This window comes from Anopheles maculipalpis, chromosome 3RL (assembly GCF_943734695.1).
Source record: "Anopheles maculipalpis chromosome 3RL, idAnoMacuDA_375_x, whole genome shotgun sequence".
NCBI lineage: Eukaryota > Metazoa > Arthropoda > Insecta > Diptera > Culicidae > Anopheles > Anopheles maculipalpis.
The window spans coordinates 36351346-36371972 of NC_064872.1; the positions used below are offsets into that span (position 1 = coordinate 36351346).

The 20627-nt window shown below is 44.2% G+C and overlaps 5 protein-coding genes across 7 annotated transcripts in view; 4 read left to right on the plus strand and 1 right to left on the minus strand.

The window, feature by feature from the left end:
• Window positions 1–20627, plus strand: part of LOC126565624 (NADH dehydrogenase [ubiquinone] iron-sulfur protein 6, mitochondrial) — a 384330-nt gene that overhangs the window by 68864 nt on the left and 294839 nt on the right. The window lies entirely within an intron of this gene.
• The window catches only part of LOC126565024 (uncharacterized), a 494010-nt gene that overhangs the window by 66720 nt on the left and 406663 nt on the right, over window positions 1–20627 (plus strand). The window lies entirely within an intron of this gene.
• LOC126564579 (probable 26S proteasome non-ATPase regulatory subunit 3) overlaps window positions 1–20627 on the plus strand; it is a 561792-nt gene that overhangs the window by 32884 nt on the left and 508281 nt on the right. The window lies entirely within an intron of this gene.
• On the plus strand, window positions 451–18032 carry LOC126563813 (protein phosphatase PHLPP-like protein). The gene is made up of 8 exons (XM_050220564.1): window positions 451–1071; window positions 1987–2278; window positions 2353–2666; window positions 9195–9496; window positions 14656–14809; window positions 14869–15024; window positions 15096–15249; window positions 15321–18032. Exons 1-8 carry the CDS (start codon window positions 451–453, stop codon window positions 18008–18010), a joined length of 4683 nt encoding a protein of 1560 aa, XP_050076521.1. The 3' UTR covers window positions 18011–18032.
• Window positions 19115–20627, minus strand: part of LOC126564452 (LIM/homeobox protein Lhx3) — a 44003-nt gene continuing 42490 nt past the window's right edge. For both annotated transcript variants that reach the window (XM_050221511.1, XM_050221512.1), the window contains exons 3-7: window positions 20326–20528; window positions 20051–20246; window positions 19831–19985; window positions 19558–19749; window positions 19115–19463 (exon numbers count right to left, since the gene is read on the minus strand). In XM_050221511.1, the coding sequence (XP_050077468.1) occupies window positions 19186–19463; window positions 19558–19749; window positions 19831–19985; window positions 20051–20246; window positions 20326–20528 (1024 nt within the window). In that variant the 3' untranslated portion in view covers window positions 19115–19185. The remainder of the gene's footprint in view (window positions 19464–19557; window positions 19750–19830; window positions 19986–20050; window positions 20247–20325; window positions 20529–20627) is intronic.

A 20627-nucleotide genomic window follows, 5' to 3' on the forward strand; every position in this document is an offset into this window, starting at 1 on the left:
CTTTTTATCCACATTCAACCAAACACCTAACGTGAAGTGTTTTTAGTTTGAAAGAAAAGCAGGGAACGGATGGTGGCGCTTCCACTGACCGTGGAAATACCACGAGGGACTCCATCCATCGTGCCCTCTTTTTCTCTCTAACACACACGCTCTTTCGACTCCCCACGTTCGTTGTTGTGGTGGCTCTCCGAGGGAACTTTCCGGACCCGGTGGAGTCGATGAGGCTCGCATTCGTATGCCGCTGGTCCGAGTGTTCGGTTGAATTTTCGTAGCATTTTCCAGCGTGCGTTTTCCACCGTGACCTCTGCATTAGTGAGTGACCACATAGTGAGTGTACGGTGATTTTTGGTGAGTGACAGAAGGAAGCAATGAAATTCCAAACTGTGACCTACTGTGTGATGTGATGCGCTTTTGTGTTTTTGGTGGAGAGAAAGTTCTAAAGCCCGCGAAATGGTAGTGAGTACGAGCACCCCTATAGGGGGTTTGACAAATGGTGGCCAGGTGGTGGGTCCAATCTTACGCACCTACAAACCCCGCACACCACGAGGATCCGTCTCAAAGTTCCCCAGTGTCAGTGGTAAGCTTTCGGTGGTCAGTGCCGATATTAACTACGAATCCATTCCGGGCACTATCGGTGGTAGTGATGGTAACAATAATTGTGTGCAAAGGGTGCTAGATTACAGTGATGAAGGTGATGATGATGCGAAACAGCTAGTGAAGTTTAACGCTGAAAAGCAACCGAGCTCCAAATGGCCAGATGGCTTGGAGGCGGGTGCAGATGTGAAGTGTGCGTACAGATTTGCCGATACGGGAGTGCGTACCGTTGGCGATCGGTTGGATGGATCGTGTTCCGGGTCGTCGTCCGGAGTTATTATCGGTAAACCGGTCAATTTGATGCTGTCAAAGATGTCGCTACTGTGGAACACGAGCGGTTGGTTGCGGATCTACTGTGGACCGGATCGTAGCGAGATCAGTGCAGAGGATCGTAGTCGCATGATACATGTGGTCACGACCGCAACCACTCTGGATGTGGTGAAAGATATGAACTTGCCGGCTGATTACACCCTGTGGGTAAGTTGTTTTTGTTTACTAAAGTCCTGAAGAGCTGAAAGAGGTGAAAGTGTTGGACTCGACGGAATGCAAAACGGAACAGGTGGTGTTGATGAATAAAAGATGTATTGCTCAGCTCCCCATCAACAAGGCATCTCGAGTGCCCTTCATCGTACTCTTCCGTGCGATTAGATGCTGCGTCTTAAGTGTCATTTAGAACTTATCGTGAGATCATCTACAACAGACCAGTGTCTGCATCTTGTTAGCCGTCGTGAGAATAAGGCACAACACAAGAATAACGTTTGTACGAGAAGGAGATTTGTTAAATTAGCAGATAATTACAGTGCCCAAAGCAAGGTGAATCGTAATTAAGGCGAAAATGCTTAACCAACAGATTGATCGTTTTCGTTTTGCACCACTCCAAACCCGGGGACCTTAGCGTTTGATGGCGTAAAAATATGATTTGGTGCCGATGCAGCTTATGAAATTGCTTTCCAATTAATTAGATGTTGGTTTTGAACCATTATGCAATGGAGGTGGTCGTGAGCAAACCACATCGGATCAGTTTGTACGTCATGCTCGGGAAGTCTCGTTGCTCTCGTAACGTCTCCTTCTTTTGCCTCAAAATTGGACTGGGCGATATGATGTTTGAGATTACTAGAAGAAAGGGGTTTTTTTTTTAGTGCAAGCCTGTAAGACCGTTTGACAGTACAATACGAGGGGTGTGTTTGTTGGCCGCAATCGAACCGAACGCGGAACAGATCTTCCACTCGCAAAGGTTCAAGCTCACCCATTACTTAGTTATTTCTGCTTGTGTGCACTCGTTAAAAGTGAAACTCTCCATTCGCCAACCCATTTCCGTTGCATCTGCTCGATGCAATTTTCTCCACCGATGACGCAGTGCAGTTGAACTTTCATTGCGCCCTTTGCTTGCAGGTACAGATCGGTGGCGGACGGACGCGACGGTTGGAGGAAAACGAGTATCCACTGTTGGTGCAGGAGGAATTCTTGAAGTCGCTCGGTTACTTCGACGAGTCGCGCCGGGCCCGGCTCGGTATCGATCCGGAGCTTAAGTATCTGATCCGGTTCCACATAGGCCCGGCCGAGATACCGATGTGCAAGGGTGTGCTCCGGTCCGGTACGGTGGAGCTGCTGAAGGGGTTGATGTTTCCGCAGTGGCTTCGCCGACATCTGGCGATCGTTGGCAGCAAGTTGATACTCTATCCCGGTAAGTACAGCCATGTCATAAAATTTACTTTTAAAACAGGTGTTATCAGTGGTAACTCTATTTCTCTATCTCAGGAAATTCTACCTTTCCACCGGAAGTGTATGAACTGGCCGGTGCAAACGTGTTCGAGCATGCACCCTGCGATAACCGGCTGATGATCAAAATCGTACCAAAGTGTGGCAGTTCGTCCAGTGCCCGGGACAGTCTCGATCGGGATTCGTCCATTGCAAGCGTGGAGTTTATCGACTGTTCCGGAACGGTTGGTGTGTATCCCGGATCGGCGACAGCCACAGGCCCATCCAGCCATTCGGCCGAACGTGAAACGGTACTGTTCCTGGGCTTCCGTGAATCTTGGGAGCGTGACCAGTGGAGCGTCTGGCTGTCGGTGGTAAGTTTTTGTTTACGGCCCAAAGGGCTGATGGTTGTGTTCCACCCCAGTAGTCATCCCACCTGGAGCTCAATCCAGCGAGTTCTTGACGTTTTTGTGAGTGCTTTTCGCGAAAAAATACATCCATTAGTGGTCGCTTTATGCGGGACCCTTTCTTAAACTCCCTTTCCCGAGCTATAGGCATCAAAACGAAGCGCATCAAGTGTTTGTAAGTTGGAAGGTCACACTGAATGCATGCGTTTCGGATCGATGCCTTCCCAAATTGACGATCGTGTACGTGTTCTGGTGTGCATTTGGGACGGTTAAAGAAATACAAACGATGCAACAATCTTCCGCGCAAGAACGCAAACGCTTCAGTGGAAAACGGTTTCGTGTTTGCCTTCCGGAGCGATTTCACTCGTGCTCGATATCGGATCGTTTAATCACGCTACGTTTGCGTTTACTTTTGCTATTGAGCAAAGGCATGGTTGCCCCAGGTTGGTAAATGGATTTGCAAAACAACTTTGATTGCATTCTATTTGGAGCGTTCTGGGGGTATGGGAAAAGGCAACTTAATGGGGGGAGAAAATAGCAAAAGAAGAGGAAAAAATTAGATTGGCTGAAGAAATGATGATATGCTGCACAAAAAATACTAGAAGACTGTACAAACAAAATGAACATATGTAATGGTTTTCTTTTGGTTGTTCACAACTATGTTAATGAATGCTGTCTGAGTTCCGAAGGGGTAATTTGCAAAAGATAATAAGATTTGTTTTGGGAGAGTGATACTGTTTTGTTTTTTTTTTTTTTTTGCAATTGGGTCAATTTAATACAAGGTGTAGGAGCGGTTCGGTGGTGTACCAAGATGAAGAATGCAAGGTGTACCATCTATGTTAATTTTATTTAAAAAAGAACTTGAGTCCAGTGAACAAACTGACATACTATTTTATGTTGAATAAACAATATTCCAGCGCCATTTTTTTTGCTACTATACACCACAAAAAACTTGCAGAAAATGGTAGTTTTTATAAGCTTTATTTTAGGGAATCCTTAAGGTTCTGAAATGATCCTGTAAGCCCAATTCAATTGCCTCGAAATAAGTGCTTGGTGCTGTGGTTTTGAAACAAACAGATAGATATAATAATCTTTTTATTTCGACAAAATGGCGCAACATGCCTTATGATCCGTTTTCTTTGATTGATAGTGGAAAATTGCGACTTCGACTAAAAATTTGTTTCGATCTCACTGCTGTTGATACGTGGAATATGAGTAAAAACTGACTGATTTTGCAAGGATTTCTGCAGAAGATTACAAATCCAATATCTTGTCACAAAAATCACCAAAGCACAAGTACATGACTCAAACTTATGGTTACTAGTCGTAAAATTATTTTAAAAAAACCTTTTATCCAGAGATGATCCATCTTGTGCTTATAATAATGTTATTATTTTGTTATAAACAATCATGAAACCACTTCTGAATTGTGATTACTTGCATGATCTTTGTCTGCATAATTAAAATCTTTAAAACAAACATAAAACCCGTTCCCAAAATGTGTGCCAATTAGAGCTACATTAGGCCTAACATTGCGCACGTCTTAGACAGTTAACCATTAATTGAATCTTCAAAGTGCACATTCAGAATGTGCGCAGACCGTTTTGCACAAATTGGAATGCTTAATTCCGGAGAGCAGGCGGAAGATCATACACCACTAACCGCACTGTGGAATCATCTCCTGCCCAACGTTTCGTTTCTCGATCACCCAGTGAGGAAATGCACAAACAAAGAAAACTCCGTCTGTATGCTACCGGTGAATCACAACCGGTTGGAGAAGCTTTAAACAACAACGAGAAAAAGCGTCCAACGGTCGTAGCAGCCAAACAGCGTTAGATACGCTTGAAAGCATCCCCTAAAACGTCAATTTTTTTTTACTAGGGTGAATCATTAAGCTCCAGTTGATCCTGAACCGTAACGTTTTTTTTGTTGTTATGTTGCTCTTTTGCTCTCTAAGCAAACCACACATGATCGCGATCGGATGATTATTTTTCATCAAGTCTTAGGTGGTCGCGTTGGTGGATGTAAGCGAAGGACCAATTTTCCACCAGCTATCTCACAATGAAAGTAAAACTCTACCGCCTGTGCAATGATCACGACTGACGGGGGGTCAAGTGGTTGGTGAGTGACTTGCGCTAGCTGGATTTAAAAAATACAACACAAAATCCTCACCGCTAACCGCTCACCGTAGCGCCGTAGCGGAAATGGAAATGAGTCGGACATGGGCACATTTCTCTTTCACTCACCTGACCGGTCCTGAACCGTGGGTGACTTGAGAATGGTCGAGAGATAGAGGGAGAGAGGAGAAAAGTTTGAAGTTTTTCCAGCGTTTCCGATGCGTGACGAGGGGTCCAAGTTAGTGAGTAAGTAAATCGATGCCGCGAGGGTGATTGTGTCATAAGATGTGAAGCGCATGATACGGTCCGGCCTTCGAAGTTGCGTGCAGAGCCTCGGCAGGTTCCGAAATAGTCCCAACTGTGGATTGAAGATTGTAAATTGAATAACTACACAACGCCGTTATTGGTGGTGATCATCTTCTGCGCAATCATGCTCGTGTGTGTGTGTGTGTGTGTGTGTGTGTGTTTGTAACGAAGAAAATCAACTTGTCACAGTGTGAGGATTACACTATCGGGTGATTGACAAATTGCGGGAAATTATTGTCGATGACGATGTTTTTCCTCTTGTTGATCGACGATCTTGTAGCTTGTAACAACAAACTCGGCGGGCGGCGTTTGATTTCGCAAAATTTGCAAGTTTACTTTGCTGCCCACTTCTCGCTAGGCGCAGGAAGATGTTAACGAACCAAAGAAAATCGCACACTAGGCATTGCGTAAGGATTTGTTAAAACAATTAATTTGTTAGCGTTGTCAACAATTCGTGTCGTTTTTATGCTTACAAAGACACATCCGGGGTGAAGATTTAAAAGTGACGGTTGGCAATACGATCGTTGTTGGCATGCTGTTTGATGGGTCCTTTTCTTTGTGGGTGGTTCAGCCTGGGTAGCTTCACTGTGCAAAGTACCGTGGCCTGCTAAAGTGCATGCATGCTGCACTAATTAGTGAGTGATGCGGTTACAACATTCCGCATATGAATATGTTGACATGTGAGGAGCTTTTGCAGGGAATTGAAAAAAAAGTAAGCACATTAAGTTCGTACTTGAAAGATTTGATTTATTCATAAGACGGTTTCCCAAGAGGACATACAGTCTTGACCTGAATATGTATAACTTTATTAGACGGCTAAAGAGTTATTTTATATAAGAGGTTTAAGGTCAACGTTTTATTCAAGAGCCTATTTAGCGAGTGAGTTCTATTGTCATGTCCAAATAAAACTACTGACCCTTTATTTGTATCAGCTTTATAATTTATAAAAAGTTTGTACTAAATTAAGCTTTCTTTTATTCATATATTCATGATTATTCTACAAAAATAGTGCCGTTGTTTGTTTGACAAGTAGAAACAAAGGCTAAAGTGTAATAAAGGCCCTCAAGTTGTACGGGATTCATCTCATGCAAGCTTGTGTGAAAAATCACGGTAGATTGTAACCATTATGCGTAGGACATAAATATATTACTTAAATAAATCATTATTAAAATGAGGAAAGTTATATGAAATTATTGTTAAGCTTCGCAAAAGGTAGTTTATGCATTAGAGTAATTTATAAATACATTTCAATAACTTGTTGCATCATTTAAACGAGACAGTTCATACTGTAATTGAAATAATTCTGTACTGAGTCATATTTTGTAATTTAAATGACTCAATATACGGAAAAAAAAATATTTAAACATGCTTTGAGTAGAAAGATGATTGAATTAATAAAACTTTATTAAAACTAGTTAGAAAAAGATTTTTTTGGACTTTATAATCCAATAGTTTTAATATTTTCAATATATTCTACTCAGCCTTGTTCACAAACGACTGTGGAGCTTGCATGTAAGTTTGCTGCGTGCAACTTATTACTCTAATATTACTCTTTAGCCGAAACAAATGTTTATTTGGAGTTTGACCTTTGGAGTTCTTAACCATAAGTTGCATTTCCACTTTATTAAAAAATCACAGAGTGATTGGGTAACGTGTTTTCACAATACTGCATAGAAAGATTTTGTTTTTGCTCTTTGCTGCGGTCGGTTCGGTGTTTCATCGATCGATGTGGCGATCTTCGTCAAAAATATTTTTTTGCACAATTCATATCACAGTACAGCTTCGTTGCAGATATGGATGGCAAATTATGGATAATACTGTCCATCTTTTCGAGGATATTTTTAATCGTTAATACGATCAAAGATTTACAATACGCAAGGTCTGTCTTTCAAGCATATTACAATATTATTGGTTGACCAGATTCTGTCCTTTTTTAGAGAGTTTTTATCTAAAAGTGAAGCATCTTGAGAGAATATTTTTTTAAAATATGAATCGGTTAAATCTGATAGCCTTAAGATGCGGATAACAATTTTCAGCGATTTCGCTTAAGAATAAAATAATACTATCAAATACGTACATAATACTACAACGTACATAACACGTACGCAGTACATGCAGTTTCTCGGCGTTTTTTACCATAGTTATTAATATAATTATTATTCTATCTATTGCACGTTCACCGGTATCGTCTGAATGAGGCATAAAGTAAACTAAAGGATGTACAAACCATGACTTACATAGAACATACTACATAAATTAAAATGCTAACACACACGTACCCTGTCTCCTTTTGCTAAGCCTTATAAATAGCCAGGATCTCGTCTTTTTCCATGGATAAATTGAAAATCCTGACTAGTAAGGAGTATAACTTAACCGAGCACTGTTTCAGTACAACTTTCGCAATGCCGTCTGGATCAGTATTGTACGACCAGTGTTGTTTCGAGTTTGTTAAGGGCAACCAAAATATTGTTTTATTCAATATTGATTTGTTGTAAGTAAATACAATCCATTATCATGATTGACATATGCCCGGGTCTGTACCTATCAGGGAGGCCTTGAAGCGCAGAGAAGATGGCTCCGTGATGTTTCTTTGCCTGCCTTCAAGGAAATATGGAATTTCCTTGAAGGCTCGGCTGGATGCGTGAAATTTGACAATAATTAAAGAGTATTTTATGTGCCCGACAGCAGCGTCAAACGAGAAGAGCTGCTTGCTGATTGAGGGCTACGGATATCATGGCATTTCGCCTACGTCTTTTGAGTTGTTTTGAAGTATCGTTGAGGCGTTCTGGTTGTAGAGGAGACAGCGTCGCCTGTCTTCACGCGGCAGGATGGGAGTTAATCAAAAGGCTCGGCAGGATGGGAGCAAATAACTTCCGGACTTATCCCCCGTAATGACTACACTGATTGTCTATCGAACTACGTGGTACCAATAAGTGTAATGAACCATTATTTGGCTGGTAGAAGCCTACATAGAAGCTCGTTAATCCAACATAAAGAAGAAGTCAGTTACATTGCACCTTCACGTGCAACAGAGCAGCGCAGAGCTGATGCTCTGAAACAATTGATAAGGTTTTAATATTTTATCTTTATTTCTCCAAAAACCAGTAAAGCTTCCAATACTTACAAACTATACAAACTAAATAGAAACATAAAGGAAGAAGCAAAAACTAGTGATTTACACGCTTGTTTACGGCGAATTACTTCCCAAACAGTCCCAAACCCAAATTGAACCACACTGAGCAGTGGCAGAAAGTCAACAAACCATTACCTCCCAAGCGAAGATGACGAGAGCAGTTTGCGATTGTGTGCACGTGTGAGATATGATACAACGACAACGTCTGAATCCATTTCCGCGTGTTTTCTTTCACTTCCTTTCGCGACAACAGCTCGGAAGTGCTTCGTGCGATGGGTGTTCGCTTCGTCCTCTCCCCCTCCCAAATGTGCAGTCACCAATCGTTAGGCAAGAAAACAGTCCTAGAGTGAGCTTAGATCGAAATAATTTTATGTAATCACGTTTACCGTACACATAAGTGGTTGCCAGCGTTCAGTTGCCACCTAGTTGCGCGCCAAGCGTAGCGCATGTTCCAGCCCATCCTCCTGAACTCTTTCTGTGACAGTGAGGTCGGTGTTCTAGTCCAGTTGCGCACGGGCGTTAGGTTGAGTAGGACGTTCTTCCACTGCGTGGAATCAGCCCCACTGCACTGTGCTGTGTCGTGACAGGTGACCGTTTTTGGGTGCTATGGTGCTGAGCAAGTGTATTATTAAAACGATGGGCGATGGAACGTCCAGCTTAAAGTCCAACAAGAGTCGTGTCACGTTCTCGGACGTCGAAACGATCGAGCTGGACTCGTTGGAGCTGGAGTTTGATAAGTTGGATCGTATACCGGATGGTGGTGGAGGAGGAGAGGGAGGAGTTGATAGTGTTGGTGATGGTGGTGCAGTGAATTTGTGTATTCACAATCAATTTCAAGTTAGTTTCGTTTGTGTTTGAAAATTATGTGTTTTGTTGATGCTTGAAAAGCCCTCTTGACGATTTTAGTGCCACCAGTGTTAATACGATCACATTTTACAGGATGAACCGGACCGTAGCACCAGCCAGCGGTTGGATCTGGATGATTCCGGGCTGCAGCAGATACCGGACATCTTCCTGCAGGCACCGACCGCTGTCGAGGAGTTGCTGGCGGGTCGCAACAAGCTGCAAGAGATAGCCCTACGTGCATTGGGCCAGTTTACGTACCTGAAAGTGTTGCGTTTGAACGGGAATGCGCTGAAAGAGTTCCCGGACAGTCTGTACGGTTTGCGGAGCTTGCGACTGTTGGATTTGAGTGAGAACGAAATACGCAGACTGCCGGATAGTATAAGTGCACTCAAGAGGTAAGTGAACACGGGATAGTACTCAAACATTAGTTTAAGTTTATCAGTTAGATTTTGAAACAGTGAATAGTTTTCGTTTGGGAACAAGGCACATCATATAGAAAACTAAAGAACAAATGAGGTATGTTGCCATGTGAAGCAGTCAGGTCGAACAAACAACAAGCTCACGAAAGCAGTTGACTGGATGCAATTCGACGTGTGGATTAAGACCAGACAAGATCAAGTTCAAAACGGTATTAAACGTCTTTTAAATTTCTAAACACAAAAAAAACATATATTTTTTGCGTAAATCGCAGAATCCTTGATTTAAAATAAGCCCTTGGGATATAACGGATACATATTTGAAACTTATCGTTTCTTTGTTTTTCGAACACGCCGCAAGGTATGCAATGCGCATTCATGCCGGTACGATAGGCGCACGGTGTCTGCAGCTTCAAATCAAAGAGCGAACCTAACCGTTAGTCAATATGATTTGCTTAGTTTATGGACTATTCGTACACCATATATTAGATAAGGTTTATGGAACTTTTAATCTTAATTTTAGTTCAATTACAAATGATACGAACGGAAAAATGTATGCATCAAAATGCCATTTTGAAATACTTACAGATGAATTGGATGAAGTTTCAAAATAATTCTACGGTGTACGGTATTGTTATGTACAATTATTCTAAAGCCTCATAATAACTATTAATCAGGATTTGTTTCTATTTCGTAATGTGATGATTATTAACTATTACGACATGGTTAATCCTTTTTGTGCGAGTTTTATAATTTTAATTTGTGGGCGAAAAACAATGTTAATGTTTTATATATTTTTGTTGTTTAGCTTCATCTTCATGGTCTTAAAAGGGAAAGTGGATTGCATACAAAAACATTATATGTAAATTTTCGTTTCACTCATACGCTGCACGTTGTCGTCGTTCCACACGTACGTGCCAAAGCCAAGTCTAACGCCCAGAAAATGGCTCCGGAAATGTCTATCAAATCGAAGATGATCTGAGTGTTGTTGCGCGTACGAAAATCATTTCATACCCGTACACTTCATCATGCAAAAGGAAAACCAGTTTCAGACCGGTTGCGTTAAGGATGAGACCATAATGAGTTGGCAGGAAAGCAGAAAAAAGGGCGTGATACTGATCAGCAGCCGGATGAGCTGAATTTCCATATCGTCACACTAATGAGTGAAGGCACCACCATAGACTGGCAGTTCAAGGAGAGTAACGTCAGCACTTACACTACCATTTCTGATAGGAATCTGTGCTGGGTGCGTTTGTGTGTTGGGAAACGGTGACGGTTGGCTTTGAAATATGAGTGGATTAAAGGCAAAAATCTTCTGCTAGTTTTGTACATTGCGAAAGCTCTATGCAAACGACACTCACACATTCAGTCACTAAGTCAAGTGTCAATTCCAAGGGCACGACCGTACTGGAGCACCTTAATGGTAAATGAATTAATTACGCATGCATGCGCGAAGCATACTGCCGGTTCTGCATGAAGAATCACCACTAAACAAGCCCGCAGTCACTTATTCGCCGTGACCTATCCGTACGTGGTGTGTGGTTCCATATGAAGCGCCATTCTTACGATTCACAGTCAAAATAACGATAGCAAGAGAAACCAACGACAACGCTAAAAACGCATCCTTCTAGCGTGATTCTGGCCCGCGTCGCCACGTTCCTCCGATGTGACATCGATTTCTTCTCGCAAGGTTCTGTTCTGGTGCTTGTGTGGCAGACTTCCGGTGGTTGTGCACTGAAGCGGTTACTTAAAATTAGTCACTAAAAAGAGGTAAAAACGACAACGACAGCACCGTAAAGTCATCCCTCTTCGGGGTGTAATCCGTTTTTCCATGTGAGCTATATGTTTATGTGAATCACTGTGTGTGTGTGTGTGTGAGTGTGTATAGTTGGGGCTTTTTTTGGTTGGTGTAGCATCGTCCACCGTCTGCACGTAGGTCAAGCTTGAAAGCAGCACACGCGGTAACGTGTAGGAACGGTTTCACCCAGTGCGATGGCTAGTGTGTGTTGTCTGTGCCCGCTTGAAGTTTGAAGAAGTAGCCAGCTAGTCAGTTTTTGTATTTTTCCCTTTCGATCCATCCCCGGCAGGCAGTTTGAGAAGTTAGTCAGTCGTGAACGGTGGTGCTTGGCGTGCCTTTGATGGGCCTCAGTGTTTAGTGTTGCACGTCGTATGCTCCACGATGGTGGTATTTTAGCGTCGCTAGTTTTGTGTATGGTGAAGGAATGTGTTTGTTTTGTTATTTGTAGTACTAATGTAGTTCACTCCTGTTCAGGGATTGTCATGCAAAATGATCGACAGTTATCCCACTGTGCGTGTTACTTAGAAAGTGACGTTTACTTAGAACTAAAATGGCGTACTACTGCTAGGCGTGAATTTATTAGTGTGTTAGAAGGAGAGAGTGCCAATTGCCAATAACTCCGAACGCCATTGAAAGGATGCTGTCCGTTGCTGTTGCTGTAGTTGATGGTGCAATGCTGTCTATTTTTTCGTGATGTGTGAAGTGAAATGTGCATGGAAGCGAGAAAACGAGGTGTGAATTTCGAAACATCCCGTGACCCGGGTGATGTGAGCGTGAAGATTTTTAAATGCTGATAGTTTATTGACCAGTGGATAGTAGCCTAGCTTACTGCAGTAGTGCACCACAGCAGTAGACCTTCTGTAGATTGAAGTGCTTTGTGCAGAGCTGTGCACAATTGTGCAATAGAAGGTTCAAACGATTTCAATGCCTATCGAAGCGAGGAAACAGAAGAAGTTTGTTTTCGAAAGTGAACGACTGCAGAAGGTGTGTGTTTAACTGTGCGTCTCCACTATTTTAAGTGCCTAGAACAGTGGCTTCTACTAAAGCGATACTTAAAGGTATGAAACGTTTACTACGCGCTTCAAATGAACGGAGTTTGTGGTCTGTGTTGAATCGTGTTTATAGGATTACTTTTACCATTTCACTGATTTCTATCCCGCGTCCGCGTGCAAGTCCGTTGACCGTGACGTACTTTCAGCGGCGGTTTTACCTCATACTATCATGCTGCGCTGCCGGTCATCACCCACATGCTGCACACTATTTCGAAAATCTATCTAGCAGAGGAGATAAGCGGACGGCAAGGACAGTGGGTCGAAAACGAAATGAGAAAAAGGAAAACTGACCCAAGCGATACTGTGCGCGATAGTGGGAAAAACTTTATCGATGCGAATAATCACTCACATCTCGTTGGCTTTAGTTGCTTTAGCTTTAGTGTGTGTGTGTGTGTGTGTGTCTTTTTTTTACTTCTAATTGCAACTTTCCGTCATTGTCACTGTTTTTATTGCACTGGCTGATGGTTTATGGATATGTTTATGGCCATTTTGTTGAATATTTTGACGAAATGATGGCTAATAAAATGCACCTTTGAAGGAGTGATAGGACAGTTTAATTAGTGTTTGACTGCGGAGCTGCGGAGCGATTGGAGCTATGGAAAAATTATCTAAATAACGTAAAATTACGCAGTAGATTAGTCTAATGGGAGAAAAATTGGATGAATTCAATTTATTAGTTTGCTTGATTCATCATGCAATTTGCTTCAATTTTAATATTTAATGTCAATGGATTTTTGACCCCTGAAAGTATGCAATGTAAAAATTAGAAGATTCCGGGTAATAATTTCTTTAGTCTTGTATTAGTTTGCATCCTGCATTATGCTTACAGGATTAGATTGAAAAATGAATTGAAATGTGGATTAATTAAAACAAAAATAAAATATATAAATTAATGTTAAAGAAGCAGAACAAGACATGTTCTTGTGTTAATAGTTTTTTTTTGATACCCTTGAAACATTAGGCAAGTCTGCAAACCACACAAAGATTCAAATTAAACATTTAAGATAAAGAAAGACGCCGTTAAACAACTGCCCAGGTTCGAAACGACCAGAACAGAGGTAAAAGCGATGAAGCTAGTAGTCCGCCTGCAAATGGCAGGCGGAATACATTAGTTACACTAAGCTGACTTCTTCTTTTAAGCGATATGAATATTCAATCTTGCTTTGTTTTGTTTGGAGTTAAGTATGAGCTTCCATCGTGAAGTTACCTGTTCATAAGGGGTATGTCACCGCGTTTTCCTGCACCACACACTGCAGCACTACCTCATGACCTAAATTAAGCTATGCAAACTCACTGCATGTCTCTTATGCCGATGTCCACCTACCTTTTACTAACGCATAAAGAAAACAGTTTTAGCGAGCATTAAAAAAACAAGCCTTCCATTTAGCAAAGTGAACAAATCGAACGGGCGGATTCACGAATTAATGGCAAGCTGTGGTTGAGTAACGGCCCAGCCAAACGAAAGGAGAATGGGTTCATGAAAACCAAATGCTAGCGCACACGCGGCACAAATGTAAAACATAAAAAAACGAACGTCACATAAGCACCACACCGAAAAAAAGGAAGGTACACACGGAAAATCGAGCCCCACGCACGCAACTCTCAGCTGCAGCTTACGTCTTTCGATGCACCGAAAGAAACCGGTGAAGCATTTTCTTCTGTATTAACCTCCGTCCAGCTCTGGAGAACGTTTTTTTTTCGAGTAACAGATACAGAGTTCAGCTCGGGGGTGCAAGGGACCGGAGATCTATTGTTTATGGTCACGGAAGCGCATCAGCATTGATTGAAACTGATCTGCTTGTTGGAGGAGTACCAGCTGTATGCTAGGAGATGGTCGGCTCTTTTTTTGCGAAAACTTCTGCAATCGCAATGAAGTGATCGCACTACACGAAGGTATGATTTACGTGAATTGGTCTAGAAAACACGGGCATCGGTTGTAAAATTATGACCCCTGATGTTAAGTGATCACGCAAATGATTGAGATCCATTCCTTGAGCGGGTGGAAAAGAAAGTGAAATCCATCACTAGTGGATGGATACATTGTCTGATGGCCAGTTGATCCGTAAGTGAGCCATGAAATACGGCCGGGGGCTGTTTTGATGGTTACTTATCTCATTTACATAACGACACACAACAGCAACGAACCGAAAACGAGCTCCTTGGTGACTTTTTTTTTTTCAAAGAAAAAACTGGAAAATTATTCATTAATAGGGTAGAATACATTGCAAAGCTTACAAACAGATCCAGACTTAAGGGACTAATTTATAATAATATTTCTCTTCTTGCAGCTTGGAAGAGTTTACAATCGAAAGGAATGAATTGCGTGAGCTTCCCGACTGTTTGAAAGCACTCTCGAACTTAAGGATCTTGAATGCGGCCTACAATCAGCTGGAACAGTTACCATCCTTTATGGTGAACAACATGCGTTCTATGACTCTCTTTGTAAGTATAGAATTTAAAATCTAACATGTAAAGAAGCTGATCATCTCTTTTATCATCAGCAACGAAACGATTCACTTCGCAACGGACATCTCCAGCACCAATCACAGCAAAGGGATGGGTCCCAAAAAGGCGAAGAAAAAACGAATATACCGCTGACGAAGGTGAATCTGCGTGGCAACCAACTGAAGGGAAGCATTATTCTTGGGAACTATGGTGTAAGTAATTAATTTGGCAGATCCTTAACTGAATCACACTAAATACTCTCTTGTCTTTGCATCCAATATAGCTCCTAACGCAGCTTGATGTGAGTGAAAACTCGATTGAGGTTATGGATCTGTCTGCATTGGACAAGCTGGAAACGATCCAATGTTGCCGAAACAATTTGCGTGAGCTAACGCTGAGCGGACGGAATCTTCACTCGTTGATAGCGGGAAATAACAGTAAGTAATTGAGTTAATCCTAGATGGGTTTGAATTGGATTTCCTTAATGATGGATTTTCCCTCTCCGTAGATCTCACCAAAATATCCGTCCATGCGACACCGACTCATCTGAAACACATGGACCTTAGCTTCAACTGCCTGCAGGAACTACCCGACTGGTTAGTTGGTTGCCACCAGCTCAGAACGCTCTACGCTAACAACAATCAGATCCACACAATTTCGGAACATCTGCTCAACAACGAGCACGCTACGATCCAAACACTACACCTAGCGTACAACCGGTTGACCAACTTCCCTCCGATGGTAAAACGGAAACTTCCACTGCAAAAGCTCTATCTGCAGTGTAACCTTATCGAGGATTTGCCCGAGAACTTCTTCATCGCATGCGAACGTTTAACCATCTTGAACGTGTCGAGCAACAAGCTGATGACGTTACCGATCATTTTCGGTTCGAGCTGTAGTTTGGAGCGGCTGTATGCTACCAACAATTCGCTAACCGATCGTGTGCTGGATTCGTTGATTTGTTTGCCCCGTTTGCGAGTGCTTCACCTGGGGTACAACCTGCTTACAACCATGCCCGAAACGTGCATCAGCTGCTGGGGTGATTTGGAGGAGTTGGTGATCTCTGGTAACAAACTGCGCCATCTGCCGGAAAACTTAGCAAACATGGCAAACTTGAGAGTGTTGCGCGTGCACTCGAATCAGCTACAATCGGTACCGAGTTTGGGCAGGACGATAACGCTACGCGTATTGGATCTTGCACACAATCAACTGGACAAAGTAAACATTGCATCATTAGTGCCGCGTAATCTACAATTTCTGGATTTATCGGGCAATCGGCAGCTGCAGGTAGATGCTCAACAGCTACAAGCGTGCAGAACACAGCGCCCAATGGCACTGGTGGATGTGTCGGGAAAGAATCGGCCCTCACTTCCAACTGCTCCCTTACCCTACCAGGAGCACGAAGACTACGAACCCTGCTGGAAGGTTGGATTTGCCGAAACGAGCGGATGTCTACCAAAGCTTTGTATTGCACAACTTCGGCTACCTGCCTTTTGCAACTCCGAGGGTCTATTCGGTCTCTTCGATGGTGAATCGAGCAACGGTGTACCGAACCTGCTGGTGAAAGCGATCCCGAAAATTCTGCTCGAGGAACGAACTGTAAAGGAAACGGCTAATGACTACATGAAGTACACGCTACTGTCAGCACATCGAGAACTAAAGCAGCGCGGTCAGCAAGAATCAGTCAATGTAACACTCTGTCACATCGCCCGTAGTCGGCTTCCAACGGAAGCGATGAGCTATCTGCCCCAAACGGTAGCTAGTGGCCGTAAGTTTATCCTGCGCGTAGCGACGGTTGGTGAGAGTTCCGCCGTACTGATAAAGCACAACCGGTGCGTGCTGCTGAATAAGGGAAGTCCGACGCGAAAGCTTGGGCTGAGTGCCAACTTCCCAGTTACCGTGCCTGATCCTGAGGTACAGGAGGTGGTCCTGAGCGATGCGGACGAGTATCTGGTGCTAGGGAACCGGAAGCTGTGGGAAGTGATCACGATGGAAACGGTTGCGGAAGAGATTCGCAAGGAGGAAAACATTCTGCTAGCGGCCAAGCGTGTACAGGACATTGCCCAGAGTTATGGGGCGGAGGAGAATCTCAGTGTGATGATCATTCGGTTCAACAATCTCGGTACGGATGTAGATTTCTTAATGCGTGAGCTGCGTCAAACGATCAGGAAGAAACCGACCCTGATCCAGGGGGGCACAGGTGTGATATCGGGGTTTTGTAAGTGTGGTTGTTGTTGCGAAACGAACAACAGTTGCTGTCACTCGGCGGCGGCTGTTCAGTTTGTGCGACATCCTTCGGGCAGGAGCGATCGATCATCACCCAGTGGGCAGAGTGATCAAACGAGTGGCAGTGAAACGGTTACCCTGCACGGATTACCCCGTACGAAGGCTTCGGATGTGATGGGAGCAACCACCGGAGGGGGGTCCATAGTTAGTCGACGGCCCAATGCTACCTATCTGGCGAACGAACGGCGCAGTCTGCGTGGTGGGGTAGTGCGTGCCGTTCGGGCGAAAATCGAGGAAGAGAAAGAAAAGGAAGGTATGGACGAGTCCGATTCGGCCATGTCGGAAGAGCAGTTTAAGTGTTGGGAGTACATGCTCGAACAGAACACACAGCTCCTGTTCGACAAGGAGCTCAACACCATCTCGCGTGGGTTTGTAGCTAAAAGGAATGGAACGGTAGGAATCGGAGCGTCCGAAACTGGTACGAACTCATCCGGATCATCCAGTTCCGCAGCAAGTAATCTAACAAAGCTGCAGCTTAAGAACCTCTCTACAAGCTCACCTCAGCTGGCCCAACTGGAGAGCGATAGTGGGCTAAACTCTTCATTGGCCAGTGGATACAGTGGCACGATGATGACGACCGCTCGGGCAACTCCATTCCTTTCGAAACAGTTCGGTTCGACGCGATCCTTTCATCCAACTTCCTCCCAGAGCTACTTTAAACCGATTCAGTACAACACACCCGGTGGTGCATCCCGTCCGCGACCTATCAACACCGGCCCTAATGCGGCCTACTTCGGATCGCTGCAACGGTTAATGCCCTACAACCTGGAGTACGACTCAGCTGCCGTGCAGGATCGTTACGGTTCGAACGGAAATGTGATCGAGCGGGACAGTACACTGGAGCTGGACACAATCGATCCGGATGGTGGCCGGATGCGACAATACTGGGGTGTTGCTACGACGGAGTTGTAAATATAAGCGGACACCAGTTCGGACATACGCATCTCGTGAGCCTAGGAAAACGCAACGGAAACGTGTAAATCGCACGGCTACTCCGGACCGATCCGGTTTGCCGGTTGCGCTGTTGTATTTTGTTCACCGATCGATCCTTGCCGTTTTGTTTTGTTTGTAGCAATAAATTAAATAAATATGTACACATTTGAATAGGATACCGGATACCAGCGTGTTTGTGTGTTTTACGTCTCTCTATGTCTTTCTCGCTCCCTCTCTCTCTACCCTTTCCCTAGATACGGTTGCCTCCAATAAAGTTAATAGCAGAAGAGTTTTTCCTCGTATGTAGCTTTATAATGTAGGACGTCTGTTCTCCTTTCTGTAAGTGGGCTCTCCGACATGATTGACTTGTTTGGCATGAGAACTTTCCTTATCTACTTGACACTTGTCGTCATCCTGATTTCTTACCTTTGCCACTAGATATTGGTCAACTTTGGAGCGCTGTATGCTGTACATACAATCTTTCTTATACACTAGCATCTGCTGAGCTTCTGAGCCTCTCTTAATCTTTACCAAGATTGATCGATTTTGATTTTGTTGTCTCTCCAAAAACCATTTTGACTACGTTTCAGAGATGAGTCTCGTACCGTACTACACAAACGAAACGAGTTTCAAGGAACGAACATTGGTTGTGGGGAGGGACTGGAAAACACTGGACTGGCCGGACCTATTTACCATTCTGTACCGGACCTTACTTTTTTGTTTTACGTATGGGATTGGACTATCGCACCTTGCAATGCACTCTAACTATCGGTGTCCGAGACGACTAGCACCGGGTGAATTATAGTTTTGTTTTTACTTATTTGCTTACACTTTGCCCACTCACCTACTCTGCTTTACGACTAGTTCTACACTCATTTTAAACTTCAATCTACTCGCTATGTTGGTTGATTGTTTTGGATGGTGGAGGTGGTGCTAGGGAATGCTTTAAAGGAAGTTCTCACAGTGAAGTAACCCAAACATAAGCCACCCACCGCGGTATGGCACATTCGATTACCGATTTAACGTAAACCCCGGCGCAAAACTACGGCGGAAATCACACAGAAATCAAGAAGCTGCAAAACGAATCCGAACGTGACGGAACGTGCTCGTAACTAGTGTAAACTATTGTGCAGCGCGACTCCCTTGGGCCCGCATCAGTAGTGCAGGGCGGACGTTCCATTCTGGGGCGGCTGCTGACCAATCACCCCGAGCGGTGGTGCCTGTGGCGACTGTTGAATGGAAGGTGCCGAGGGAGCGCCGGAAGCTGGAAGTTGCGTTTGCGGTGGCGGACAGTCACCGAGCCAAGAGTCGGGACTCGGCGGGAAGTCGGGATAGCCGTGCGCGGGACTAGAATCGTTGCTGAGGTCCGACACCGCGCTACCGTGCAGCCCAGGGCGGCGAGCACCAGGGTGCATCGAGCTTAGTGGTTGACCTACAAAAGGTGATCCTTCGTTAGTCATCATCCCGTTCGTAGGTGAAGTGGGTGTACCATGGGAAGATGGAGTGTATTGGAAATACTTACTCACCTAGTGGCGTGTAGACGATATTGTCCGGGTAGGATCCGTACGGGTGACCGGGTCCCATGGGCGGAGGTGAATGGCTGGAAAGGTAAGGCGGTGGACTTCCGTTCCCGTGGATGTAGGACCCCCGGGCACTGTGCGGTGACGCACCGTCCTCCAGGCCCATATTGGACGTACTGTAGCTATCGTTACTGAGGTCTGGAATGAGGCATGCAGTGGTAGGATGTAATTACTTCCGAAGCGTGTAAAGATGGTAAATGAAAAAGAAAAGAAACTTACCATGATGGCTGAAACTATCGAGATCGATCTTCAGCTCATCCTTATCGAGCAGTTTATCGTGCCGGCTGGGCGAAGACGTTCCCTTCATCGAGCGGAAGTACTGACTCCACCTAGTACGACCGGCATCCTTTTTCAGCCTCTTTTCTTTCGCTCGTCTGTAAAGAAGGTAAAGGCAGTTAAAAGACCTTCCGGGGGAATTAAAATCCTCGTGCGATATTACCTATTTTGAAACCACACTTGTACGACGCGCATATCTAACCCGGTATCTTGGGAGAGCTGTTCTCGGACGTGCCTCGCTGGCTTGGGACTGCTGTTGTAGGCGCTTTTCAAGGTCTCCAACTGCTTGGCAGTGATGGTAGTTCTCGGTCGCTTGTTCGATGACTCACCATCCAGTGAACCATCGGAGAGGTAAAGACCTAGTGGCATAAAACAAAATTGATTTTAAAAAATGGCCGTCTATATAATGTCACTATCTGGTTTAAGTTACCAACCCACCTTTAGCCTTGGCTGCCTCGTAATCCGGCTTGCAGATCAGCTTGCAGTCTTCCATCAGGTAAAACTCATCGCCAGTATTCAGCTGTCTGGAGCACATCGAGCACATAAAACACTGTAGATGGTAAACGTTGTCCTGCGCCCGTCGGACCACTTGCGTCGGCGGTATGCCCAGATCACACGCGGCACATTTCGTCCCGTAGCGCCTGTCGGACCAGCAAAGGGAAGCGACACGAACAATAAACATAGATTAACACATAAACAATCCGCACGATTTCAGAAACTGCCGTGAACATCGGTCACCG